The 13762-nt window shown below is 37.8% G+C and overlaps 1 protein-coding gene across 22 annotated transcripts in view; it reads left to right on the forward strand.

Annotated features, from left to right (window-relative positions):
- Positions 1 to 13762, forward strand: part of SCEL (sciellin) — a 111888-nt gene that overhangs the window by 19913 nt on the left and 78213 nt on the right. For 15 of the 22 annotated variants that reach the window (XM_005586042.5, XM_005586043.5, XM_045376899.3 and 12 more), the window contains exons 4-8: positions 3008 to 3067; positions 6939 to 7007; positions 10824 to 10892; positions 11472 to 11510; positions 12524 to 12604. In XM_005586042.5, coding sequence (XP_005586099.3) covers positions 3008 to 3067; positions 6939 to 7007; positions 10824 to 10892; positions 11472 to 11510; positions 12524 to 12604 — 318 coding nt within the window. The remainder of the gene's footprint in view (positions 1 to 3007; positions 3068 to 6938; positions 7008 to 10823; positions 10893 to 11471; positions 11511 to 12523; positions 12605 to 13762) is intronic. The other 7 variants (XM_005586047.5, XM_074021212.1, XM_074021213.1 and 4 more) reach the window with 1 other exon arrangement.

The following is a 13762-nucleotide window of genomic DNA, read 5'->3' on the forward strand; positions in this document are numbered from 1 at the left end:
TTGGGAAGCTAATGCTCATCTGAAAAGTGAATACTTTTCTCCTGAAACACTTTGTTGCATGGTCTAATCTTTGGTAAGACTTAGTAAGCTTAAAAAGGTTACACACCAGAGTTTCAAGAATACCTCTGCCATTTTAAAAATCCACATACATAAGAGAATGTGAGTCATTACTGAGAGAGAGCCTGGTTATTACCTAGGATAGATATTTGTGCTTACTTGGTAAATTGAAAAGAAAACATGACTTTCCAGTTTCCAAAAAGGTAACAGTTAATCCATGATCAGACAATTCCTGCTATGTTGATCATGTCAGCTGAAATAAACAAAAATAGTATAATTCCAAATTTAATATATAAAATTTTGATACGTACAGGAGAAATTTAAAAAATTACCGACTTATTTTAGTGCCATCTACTTCTAGGTATTCGGAAGGTGGAATATATGGTATGACTTTGTAAGTACTTACCACCAACAAAATTTTGTCTGTTTTGAGCATTACTTCTACTAGCTGAGAGGTTTAAAGATTTGAAAACTATGGCCATAGGCATATAGCCTCATTGCCAATATAGATTTGCAATAGGTATTTGTCCAGCCCGGATATATATCGTGTTGTGTGTATGTTATAAATTATGTAGACATTTTATAATTTCTTTGTTATTAAGCTTGGTGTTAGATACTTTATGTATAAAGCACCAGTAATTTTACAATAAAACACAAGGTAGGTGTTATATCTCTTCATTTTACAGAAGAGGGATCTGAGCTCAGAGAAGCTAAGTAACTTGTCTAATGGCACATAGCTATTTAGTGGTAGAGATGAGATTTTAACATGGTCCATTGTTTTTCCATTACACAAATGTTTCTCAACCAGGGACAATTTTAACTCCAGGAGACATTTGGCAAGGTTGGAAGACATTTTTGTTGTTAAAATTGGGGAGTGCTTCTGGTATTTAATGTGCAGAGAACAGGGATGCTGGTAAATATCCTATAAATCACAGGACAGCTCCCACACAAAACATTATCAAACCCAAAGTGTCAACAGTCCTGAAGTTGGGAAATCCTGCATTATAGGATACTTACTCTAAACTATTTACAAACTCTGCAGATATGGTTATTTAAGGGTCATTCGTGTAAATGTTAAATTTAAAATATCTATTAATTTCTGTTATTGAATATTATTATTTCAAGGAAATATACAGGAGTTTAGAGATTTAGAGACTCACACTAACTTTTGGAGTTAGCACTATTGGACAACAATCATTTCCTTCCATGAAACAGCATTTATTGCTTCTGTCAGAGCATTTCCAATTTTCTGTAGTGATAGTGTCATGTCAAATGTAGACCATACATTTTGGATTGCCAATATTTACACAGATGAGTGAAGATAGAATGTATAAGACAAATCACAGTTGGGAGGAATGTTGCTTTTATGCCAGGCATGCCTCCCCAAGAAAACCCAGGGAAGCCAACTTGGATGGCATAGGAGCTGCTGAGTGAAGGGAAAATTGGCTTTGATGCTTCCCTGATTTTCCCTGGCCCAGTTCTGGGCTGTGTGTTATAATTCTGCCTCAGATAAAAATATGCCTGGTATCTGCTGCTCTTTCAAAAATTTCAGTAAGAGATACAGAGGAAGATAGGAAAGTTCTCTTGGGGTCTTTGAGAGTATATATTTGTTGGCATTGTTTCACTTTTACTGTTCATCTTTCTATTTAATTGTCTACTACAGTTCTTTTATAGCTTCATTAAAAATGGTACCAGAGGCCGGGCGTGGTGGCTCAGGCCTGTAATCCCAGCACTTTGGGAGGCCGAGGTGGGCAAGTCAGGAGTTCGAGACCAGCCTGGCCAACATGAAGAAACCCCATTTCCACTTTAAAAATACAAAAATTAGCTGGGCGTGATGGTGGGCACCTGTAATCCCAGCTACTCGGGAGGCTGAGACAGGAGAATTGCTTGAACCCGGAAGGCAGAGGTTGCAGTGAGCAAAGATATTGCACCACTGCATTCCAGCCTGGAATACAGAACAAGACTCCATCAAAAAAAAAAAAAAAAAAAAAAAAAAAAAAAAAAAAAAGTACCAGAGGATTGAGTAATGTTACTGGAGCACAACCAGGAAAAATGTGGTATTTCAGGTTTGGTTGGGTTGACATGAAATAGGTTCAAGTACTTTCTGCCTTGGCTCAAATCCAAAGGCTTCACTACATGTTTTGACATTTCCTGAAAGGGCCTGTACTTTCAGTTCCACTGTACAAAACAAGAATGATATTACTTTGAGATTTTACATATGAAGGTCGATTGCAGGGTTGACCAGTAGGAATAGCAATGGTTTGGAATGCAAAGATATGGTTCCTAGACGCATGTCTGTTACTTGCTAACCTTGTGGTCTTAGGAAAGCCACAAAATCCCCAATCAATTTTCTCATCTGTGAACTGGATGTGACAGTGTCTTCACTGCCTAATTCATAGGATTATTTTAATGATTAACTAGAGCAAACTGTATTCTCATGGCTCAAAAGTGGGCTAGGTCTCCTGTGAATTATAAATCTCCTTAACCACAAATATTGGTACTGAGTTTCCCACATTTTATGAAGGAGAACTGTCAAGTCCACCAACATATCCAGACATAATGGGCTTGCTTAAATTTAAACACAATTTGTGGAAAGCTTTTGTATTTGACTTCAAGCCAAAAAGGACTCTTCTAATACATATAAAGCAAATGGGCTCATATTCCCACAGTCTGATAAAACAAAACACATCACAACACTCATTCATTGTTGAACCATGTGCAAACCTCATGGGATAAATGATCATTTGTACTGACAAACTTGTTTCTTTTCTCATGCTCTTTCAAGTGGTGACTGGTTAAAATAGATACATAATTTTGTGTTCTCACAACTGAAGTAAAATGAATTAACCTTGCCAAAAATTGTGAGCTCGCCCTCATGTCTCTCTCATTTGGTGCTTAGCCAATATTGTGGTAACTTTCTATGTGACATACTTTTGTTCTTTCTTTGCAGAGATGAAAATTATGGTAGGGTGGTGCTCAACCGACATAATTCCCATGATGCATTGGACAGGTGGGTGTTCAGACATGTTACATCATGAGATGTAACATAAAGATGGTAGTTTTCAGAGACTTGTTCAAGACAGCTGAATATTTGCAGCATGCCTCGGGCTTTCCCCGATGTTCTGGGCATGTGAAGGAGAATCTGTGATATCATCAGAGGTTTCCACAAGAAAACTCTGCCTCTCCAGAGCCATGACTTGGAGGCAGAACATAACCAACCCTCTGTGCATCCCATGGAGGTAGTCCTCCTGACAGGCAGAGAAAGGACTCTCATAGAAACACGATCAGATCAGGCAGGGTGCCGTGGCTCATGCCTGTAATCCCAAAACTTTGGGAGGCCAAAGTGGGAGGATCCCTTGAGCCTAGGAGTTCGAGACCAGCCTGGGCAATGTGTATAAAAAAAAAAAAATTATTTAACTAGGTGTGATGGTACACACCTGTTGTCCCAGCTACTCCAGAGGCTGAGGTGGGAGGATTGCCTGAGCTTGGGACACTGAGGCTGCAGTGGGCAGTGATGCTCCATTGTACTCCAGCCTGGGTGATGGAAGAAGACCCTGTTTCTCAAACAAATGAATGAACAAACAAACAAACAACAACAGCAACACGACCAGATTAGATATCTCTGAACCTTAGGGAAAGGAATCCTAAAACACAGAAATAACAACTCCAGAGTTCACTTGCTTTATGGTACAGTACCTTTCTTTTTGGAAACTCCTGGGCTAGTGGGAAAACATGAACTGATCCTCAGTGGCAAATAGACTGATCAAAGCACATTAGTAGAAAAATTAAGATAAAACAGTAATCACAATGATGTAAATAATCTCGGACTGATAAAAAATAGAGAATATTGTTACTAAAACACAGCTGTACTCACATGCATACAAACAACCACACCCATCAGAAGAACCTAATTATTTATCAGACGCAAGTTTTATCTGGTCTAGTAGCTTGTGTCTGTTTGTCATTAAAATGTAATTAGAAAGGGAGTGTGGATGTCTTCTATGGCGTGGAGCTTAAAAAGTTAAGCAGACACCTGGGACATGTCTATGTTGGAAACCTTTGTTTATGAATTTCAACCCTTTTAAACTTTTTAATAATTTTGACCTGTTTTAAGGGTGCTGAGCATATAACCCTCTACACAGAGTTGCCGTTTCATTTTCCTGATGCCAGCTTTAGTTCATCTGATTTACTGTTCTGTGATCTGGCAGACTCCGTCGAGGCCCTGTCCTTAGTCTTTATGGTTTTGAAGATCAGAGCCTGGTTCTCAGCTGGCTCTGATCTCACCAACAAAGGAGAGGCTCATCATTTGAGTCCAGCCACCCGTGGAAATTGCTGCCTATATGTTATTCACCTTTCTCTGGAATGATTAAAGAACACAGACCCTTGTGTTTTTTAAGTGTGAAATACGCTTCATATTCTTAATGTACATACAATGTGCTTTAGGTTAACAGGAGCATAATCCCTTTCATGCTTATTTCATATTTTAAATTGTATTGGTTTCCTGAACCCTTCCTCATGGTGGCCAGTGTTGTGGCTAAAGTAGCATATCAGTCTTTTAAGGAACAAAAATCTGTAAGCCCTAGACATTTCCCCCTTGACCTATAACTAACATCACAGAATCAATCTCCCTAAAAGAGTAGGGCAGATTGTTTTTCTCCTGGTACTTGCTCAGAGGGTGTCACTTGTCATTTTTCTGCTCTGCAGAGGCTGTCTTTACCTTGATGCCCACTCAACAGCCACTTTGGAGCACCCGCTATGTGCCAGCATTGTGCCAGGTGTCAGGAATACAAAGATGCATAGAACATAATCTTTGACCTTAAGGAGCTCTTGTATTCATGAAAAAATATCCACAAATGAAAATACTAAAGTTTGTCATGGAAAGTGCTATAGTAGAGGTGTGTGAGTGCACTATGGGAATAGAAAGGAGGGAAGACTAACTCTGCCTAAATAATCAGAGACCTCACTATGGAAGTGGTCTTTGGTGTTGGTGATGATGCTTGAAGGATTATGAGGAAAAATTTCCCAAATGGGCAAGACTGGCTGTTGGGCATGGAGCAAGGAAAGAAGCACTTCCCACAGAGATGACAATGTGTGCAGAGAGCTGACATGAGTGGGGTCTGAAAATAAAGGAAAATAAATAATATACTGTCATCACCTTAGATAATACCTTCATATTATCCACAATTGGAAAGTCGCTGCTTTCACAGAACTTGCATCCTAGTTGAAAGTGAGGGAAGAGAGAGAATGAAAATAACATGTTGAAACATGTCTTATTGTGATAAGTAGTAGGAAGACAACGGCCACCTAGAGACATAGTGATAGTGTCTTGGGAGGGGCTGTTTTCTGGAAGGGGTCAGATGGCCCTCCAGCACCTGCTTGCATTTACACATTACACACGATGGTGAACCACGCCATGATTTCACTTTGGGGTTGTATTAAACTTTGGGGGAGTTGTATTTGGCATTTTTCTTCACTTTTTTTCTTGCCTCAACTGATACTGTTCCCTCTACCTCTATTCGAAAATGTTCACATCTATTCCACATCTATTTCCCCTCCAAGGCCCAGCTCAAACTGCACTTCATTCCATAAAGCCTTCTCTGGTTTGCATACCTAGAAATCAGCTTTCTCACTTAGAACTTCCTTACACCTTACCTAAACCTCTTTTATGGCACTCACTACTTTCTGTTTTTGGAGGTACTGTCTTTGGAGGTACATACCTGATTTGTCCGTCTTACTCTGTAGATGGCAGCTATAGTTATTTTATTCTAGATTTCCTTATATTTATTAGTACAACAGTGTTGATTAATACAGCAAATGTTACTTTCTCCACTACTAATACAACAAATATACTTTTTGCACTATTTGTAGTACTTTTTATATTGAATACATCCAAATAGTTGCTTAGTGAAAATATGCCACATCAAGTTTAAAATTAAATCTTTAGCACCTAGTCTTAGTACTTATTCTAATGCAATACTTTGGATAGGACGGTTTTAAATGATACTTGGAAAAACAAACACAATAAATAATAGAGAATTCTCCAAAAAGCTTGCTTGCTTTATATCATAGGGTTATAGGAGGCATTAAACAGGCTTTTTCATGTTTGATCAAGATCTTTCTTTTGCTTCCATGATCACGATTCCTTCTGTTGAACCTTCTATCCTCTTTTCTATTATTTTCTAAATCCCTCCCCCCATTTTTGCTCATCTGTCTTGCTCTCCTCTCTTTGCCCTTGTCTCTCTTCTCCTTCTTCCTATCACTCTTCTCTCTTCCTCTTTTCCTCCTATCCTTCCCTTCTCTCGCTTCCCACTTTCTCCTTTTCATTTTCCCAGCTTTTCCTGTTTCCTTCCTTTCCTTTCTTTGCTGTCTTTCCCCTCCTTCTCCCTGTAAATTCCCTTCTTTCAACCCTGTCCACGGTGCTGAATATTAAACAAAGCGTTTACGGATTTAGTCCATGGTGCTGGTTTATGGCACTGCTAAAATTCTGCAAACAAAATATAGTTGAGTATAAAAGATTGAGTTCCTATTATGTAGAAATAAACAACATTGACAAGAGTACACATTAGTTATTAACCATTTTGCGTGTCGTGTTGTTTGTTGTGTTGTATGATTTACGAATCCTTATCCCTAATTTGAATATGTTACATTGTTGTTAGAAATAATTGAAGCCAGAGAAGAATCTTTTATTAGCATTGGATATTGGATTTTCCATAATTTATTCCATCCAAGTTGGAAGATTTGGGTACTCTAAATCTATTTTTCCTTGGTAACATGTACATTTCCTACTCAAATAGGTCAAAATATTGCCATATGTATGATAGGTTTTATAAACTTTTTTTTTATAATTTATCTGATTTTTTTGGTAATTATTTTTGCTACAGGAAAGTAAATGAGAGAGATGTGTCAAAAGCTACAATTAGTCGGTATAGTTCTGATGACACTTTGGACAGGTAAGGTTCTTTTGAACCATGTAAGTAGAATGCATAACATATGAAATTCCTTTTCTTATAAAGTTATGAAGAATTTAAACGTTTACCAAAATAAGGTTTGAATCGCTGTTATTTTATTCCCAGGGATGGAGAGCTCTAAGAATTGAATTACTTTCTTCAAATCTCACTAAATCTTGACTAGATGCATTTCTAAAATCTTGCTAATAGTAGGTTGATGTGAACAATTCTTAGTGACGCTGATTTGAGTACAGCTAGGGTGGGTACTGCACGGCATCTGTTAGTTCAATTTAAAATGAAGAATATAGGGGTTTTTTTGTGTGAATATGTGTAATCCTTGTTCCAACATTTGGTTCTTCCACACTGATGGTGGAAAAACATCAGTCCATGCAACTGCTTTATGGAGAGACTGTAAATTTTAATAATACAATAGTTTCAATACACTCCAGGACAGAGACATTAGCTCTTTACTTTCTCTTTAGAAAGTGAAAATACTCTTTCGACACTGGAGTCTCCATAGGGCTGATAGAATGAGTCCAACGTGTGTGCCTGCTGTTAGTTCCTTCTTACATGGAGGGAAAGCGCTCATCTCTACAGGGAAAATAGGGCAACTTCTATTCAGGTTGAAGTATAAATGCCACAAATCACATTTTTAGTTTAGATTTGGTAGAGATGCTTAGTAAGCAGAAGTAAAGGACAAAGTTAGCATCTTTAATAGGAGTCTTTTGGACTCCTATTAAATAGGCACCATGAATACCCAAAGCCAGTGCTAGTTGAGTTTACTCCTTGCAGCTAAAGACGTGCTGCAATTGTAGGCAAAAATGGCACCTACTGGGTTTTAAGAAAATACATGGTAACTTACAGCATCCAATAGATTCTAAACTCAGACTGTGCCAGTGTTGATTAATGTAGCAAATGTATATACCTTCTGCACTATTCCTAGGCTTTCAAGTCAGTCACCCTATTAGAGGATAATCAACACTGGTATCTTAAAGAGTTAGTCTTTCTCTTTTAAAAATTATCATCCTTGTCAAAAATGAATTTGTAGTATATGTACAAGATCTCATCTCCACAACGGTGCATAGAGAAGAGGTAGATAAAATACCTCTGTCCATTCATCCTGGTCTTGCAGATGGCTAATTGAAGAAGGAAACCTTATTTCTAGGAATGAATTTTAAAGTGAGATAATTGACCTCAAGTAAGGTGGAAGACATAAGCTTTTGTAGGCTATGTGTCTGAACGTTTATGTCAGGTCAGCTGAGACGCAGCCTACGAATGCTGGAAATAGACTAGACCTCGCAGGCAATGTAGTTAGGTCATTCTCAGCCTTAGTTATAAATTAGAACCACTGACGGAGCTCTTAAACTTTGTTGGTGCCTTCTATCCTACTACCCCTCACTCCTCAAATTCTGATTTAATTAGCCTGAGGTGGAACTCAAGCATTTTTTTTCAAGCTTATAAAGTAATTCTATGTGCAGCTGAGATTCAGAACCACCAATATATCCCAAGCCCTTCATTTTATACTCTCGAAAGCAGGCCCAGAGATTACATAATTTATTTATACACTTTAGTGGTATGTTTGGAAAAAGTATTCTGGCAGCTCATTCCCAAGGCACTCGATGTGGAAATAGATTTGAGGAAGAGAACACAGGCGTCAGTAAAGAAAGGCAAGTCCTGTTAGCAGGAGCCGAACTTCTGTAATATAGACCACTCCAAAATGTAAGACATGAAATAATTTTAGGAGGAGGATGATCAAATATATCTAGTATGTGTGCATTGGCATTTTAATAATGATGCAGATGAATTGTTTTAATGAATATGAGAAAAGTACTGGGTTTGCATTTGAAAAGTTCCCTTTAAAATATACTTATGTGTGTAAAAGACGAGGTGTGGAAAAGAAACATAAATATGTATGTAGCATGCAGAGATAGTGGGTTATAACTAATTTGGAAAACCTAGGTTAGGAGGCCCCCTAGTGCTCCATTGTGAAAGTATAACTTTTCCTTCAGCTTTTCTGATCATGTTGCTAATTACATTGTTGGGTATTTCAAGTCTCCAAAACCGATTTTTATTAAAATAACCTAATTTATATCACTAGTTGACAGAAATTTAATTTCCAGGATAATTACAAAATTAATATCCCCCAGCAATATGAAATCAACATACATATTGAAATGGTGGTTTAGAGTTCTCTCCATTACCATTGATAGACTTATCCCCTAGGTAGCATGAAAGAGATTGTGAGAGATGAAGAATAAAGACTAAAGGAAGATGTGTTAACCTAATATATGCGTTTGGGGAACAATCATACTACAGAATCAAATATATGACATTGGATCCCAGTGAATGACTTGGGAGATAGACTACTTTCTATTTGTGTTGCCAAGAGAAAGCCACACAATGACTCTGAGACTCCATTTCTTTATCTATAAAATGAAAATCATTATGCCTACCTTGCAGGGATGTTCTGGAGAGTCGAGAAAGCATATCAAATGACCAGCAAACAGTAGTAGGTATGAGACAAGGAAAGAAGGAACGGGGCCGAAGTTATGAGATCCTACCATTGGTAGAGAATGATAACCTTCCTTATTTGTCCTTTCTAACTCAAGAAGCAGATGAACACAGCTTTTCTAGATCTATGAGATTAGAATGATTAAAATCTCTAATGATCATTTGGACTTATTACATGTATTAGTCAAAGTAAACTAATTTGTCAAGGTAGAGTAACTTTTTAACAAGTCTGCTTCCTCTCTTCCAAATCTAGATGGTTTAACATACTATAAGGTACTGCTTGACACATCAGAGTCCAATGTGATTTGCTGGAGTCCATGAAGTGACTCAGGGACCTAAGTTCTTTCCATATTTTAATGCTGCCATCTTTATGCTGCCATGCATACCAAAGCCATAGTAGAAGGGGGAAGAAAGAACATGGAAGATCACCAGGAGGTTTTACAATGGGTCTGGAAGTGGCAGATAACATGTCTGCCCACACTCTTTAGTCTAGAGCTCAATCATATGGTCCCAATTTAATTGCAATGAAGGTTGGGAAATGTGGTCTCCCTGATTGCTCAGAAAGAAAAGAAAATGTGTTTGGCAAACACATAATATTGTTTATGCCACAAACCATTAAAAAAAAAAGTATTTCATTGACGCCTTTCACTGACTTAGGAAGTACTGTCATTGACAAGATATATCATTAGACAATAATGAAAATGAAAATAGTTAATGAGTTAAATGCTCGAAGAGTCAGAAAGACAAACCGGCAAAAGGCATAACACTTTTAATATTTCAGGTTGGGCGCAGTGGCTCACACCTGTAATCTCAGCACTTTAGGATGTGGAGGTGGGTGGGTTACCTGAGGTCAAGAGTTCAAGACTAATGTGGCCAACGTGGTGAGACATCATCTCTACTAAAACTACAAAAATTAACTCGGCTTGGGGGTGAGTGCCTGTAGTTCCAGTTACTCAGGAGGCTGAGGCAGTAGAATAGTTTGAACCCTGCGGGCGGAGGTTGCAGTGAGCTGAGATCACACTACTGCACTCCAGCCTGGGTGACAGAGCAGGACTCTGTCTCAAAAAATAAAATAAAATAAAATAAAATAAAATAAAATTTCAAACTCTATTAAAACAACTTCATAAGTAGATTTTGTCGTAAGTAGTTTCTTTTTATTTAAAAATTTTCTAAAATGTAACACTTGAAAAATAGTTCTCTTTATGGGAGAAAGGTTATATTGTTAAGCTATTCTAGCAAGAAAATGGTCTGAAAGGAGTTTGACAATTTAAATGTTTATTCAGACTTTTGTCTTGTTTCTTTATAAAGGATCTCAGACAGAAATGATGCTACTAAAACGTATAAGGCCAATACCTTGGATAAACAACTAACCAATAGGTACCAGTATCTACTAGCTATGGGAAAGGCTCAAGTATAATATTTTTCTAAGTGTTACCTATGCACTTGCAATTCTTCAATCCTACTTGATATCTTTCTGTAAATTCTTACTCTCTATTATTTTTATTGCAGAAATTCAGGAGTAAAAATCATTACTCCTGTGCATGGCTAGAATAAAATCTTGTTGTTTAGCTTAAAAATCAAGAGCGCTAGTAGCTCCAAATCACCATTCTTACCACATTTATGTTTCTGTTTAAGTTGTCCTGGTGGCAAAATTATGAAATAGGTACAAATGCAAATTTTACATTATTATTGTTAAGGAAAATTACTGAATCCAACAAATAAAAATACTGGACTTAAACGACACTAAATTTTCAGAAGAAGAAAAATTCTTTGGACTCTAGTACAAGAGACAAAATCATGAAATCATCTTATGAAATTTATTAAAATATGATGCTTTCTATTTCTTTCTCTCACCAATGTCTAACTTTTAATAACTCTAAATTCAAGAATAATTCCAAATAGATGCAAACGTTCATTCTTCATTGTTCAAACTTTGCTTTCTTTCTCTCTTACCAGGAGCATGTCCATGTTTAGATCACCGGAAGTAACAAAGTTGTATGTATTCTTTCTAATTGTAGTATATTTCTTTTTACGTGTTCAAGAAAAACCAGGGAAAACCACCTCAGGCCAATTTTATTGGAATACAGCCATGCCCCTATTGCTCTGGCAGAGTTGAGTAGTAGAAGACAATACCAAAATGGTCTGCAAAGGTCCAAATGTGACTATCTGGACTTTTGCAGAAAAAAAGATTTCCAGTCATAACTCTAATCAAACACCAAAGCTTAGGTGATCCTTTCTTTCTTCTTCTTTGTTAAAATCTAGACTCCTTATTTTTTCCCCCACAGGACTTTTCTTCTCTCTACTCCCACAATAATTAACCCTTCCTCCACACCTCACTTCCTTCCCTACCCACCCTTCACATCTATGCCTCCTGCTTCAGAGAAAATTGAATTGGGAAATCATGGGGTGAGCTAAAAATCTATTTAAACGAAATACATTTTCCCTGGAATGTACTACTGGTGGTTACAAGCAGCCCAAATCAGACATATTTGTAAACTTATTTTATTTTTGAATTCCTATTTATGTATAAAGTGATTTATACACTGGATCACAGCTCTCAGAGCTTTAAACGGGCCTGGGTCACTTCCATTTCTGAGGATCTGCCTATATGAATAAATGCTAGATAGAGACTTAAGACGGTATGATTTAAAAATTTTTCTAATGCAAAAAACTGCAACATAATTAGTCACAATACAATCACAGGAATAAAAGAAATGTGAATCTGTAGCATGCCAGAATTGATTGGTGTGAATTTCAGACAGTTAATGTCATTTTATGAATCACTTCTTTATTCCTTTAGTTTTAGCTAGTTCTATGAGAACCTGACAACTTCTAAAATATGTCAACTAAGGGAGAAGATTTTTGGCTGTTTTTCCATCCTCAAGTGAAACACTTTATGATGAACAGAGAGCAGGCAGGAATATGAGTAGAATTTAAGACTTTTCAAAGGTAGGCTGAAATGAAAAAGTTTGAGAGTGTGATTAATTGTTGTTCTTGTCATTAAACAGGCAACCTGGCGGTTCACTGAATGCAAACACCTCCAACACCGTAGCATCCACTTCTGCTACTACTCCTGTAAAGAAGAAGAGGTACAATGAACTCACTGTGTCTGCCTCTTGCTGATATACTATGAAAGACTCTTCTTTATTAATTTCTGAAGCAAGTCATCCACCAAACTCCCAGGCAGCATTAGAAAGCTTCCTCCTCTCTTTGGCGGGGTTCCAGCATCTACATTCTGCTGTTCCCAAACTTCAGCTCTTTCCTCCAACAATCTCTTTCTCAAATATAGAGTCTTGTTTTCAGTTCCTTTAGGGCCTTGAATTTCTAGGAAGTGTTTTAGATGATAGAGCTTGCATGTTAAATGGCGAACTGCTTGAGGTAGCATGTTTCATGGAGTGTTGCTGTTGGGAATATCTTAACCTGAAATAACGATGAATATAGGGCCCCATGCTGCCATGCTCCTGAAACAGGCCTGTATGTGGAGATGCCACCTCTGCTCTGTGGATTGGGCTGGTCTTGCTTCCAAATGCAGAGTCAAAGACCCTTTCTGGAGACATCCATCTGTATTTGTTTGATTATTGCCTCCTCCACCGACCTCCTCTCCATGGTCTCCCACATTCTGCTGGTACCGAGTCCTATGTAATTAGCAGGCACGGAGGAGTAGTTGGACCAGTGGTGACCAAATATTCTTCATGGGACAGAACATGATGGTGGAAGAGAAGTTTGCATGTTGAAAAAACCCCAGGGCTATGAATTGTGATGCAAATGGAAAATAAGCATTTACAAACATCAATGTTTTAAAATTTTCTCAATTTCCCTGTCTGTACCTGGGTCCATGCTCTGTACGGGGTAGGTACTCAATGTTTGTTGATGGACCGGCTGACATCGCCGTGGTGCTGCTGGAGAAAAATGACTGATTCTATTTTTTTCCTTCAACAAAATTCTGGTTGAGGCTGCAAAGTCTCAGAAATGTGATTCATCTTTCCCTTGAACCTAAATTTCATGCCCCTTGACCCTTTGCCTAGTAAAAACAGATTCCTAAGTTTGAAAGAGAAATTTTAGGATAGTCAGTTCAATCTCCTACCTAGTGCAAGAATCTTTCCTCTGACATTTTGGGCATAATTCAGGGTCACTGAAGCCAGCAATAAGACTCTCATTATTTTGGGACACATCTTTGACTTGCTCTCCTGGGTAGCATCTATTCCTTACCTTGAGCTGGGATCTGCCTTGAGTGACTCGTAACTTGT

Source organism: Macaca fascicularis, chromosome 17 (genome assembly GCF_037993035.2).
Source record: "Macaca fascicularis isolate 582-1 chromosome 17, T2T-MFA8v1.1".
Lineage (NCBI taxonomy): Eukaryota > Metazoa > Chordata > Mammalia > Primates > Cercopithecidae > Macaca > Macaca fascicularis.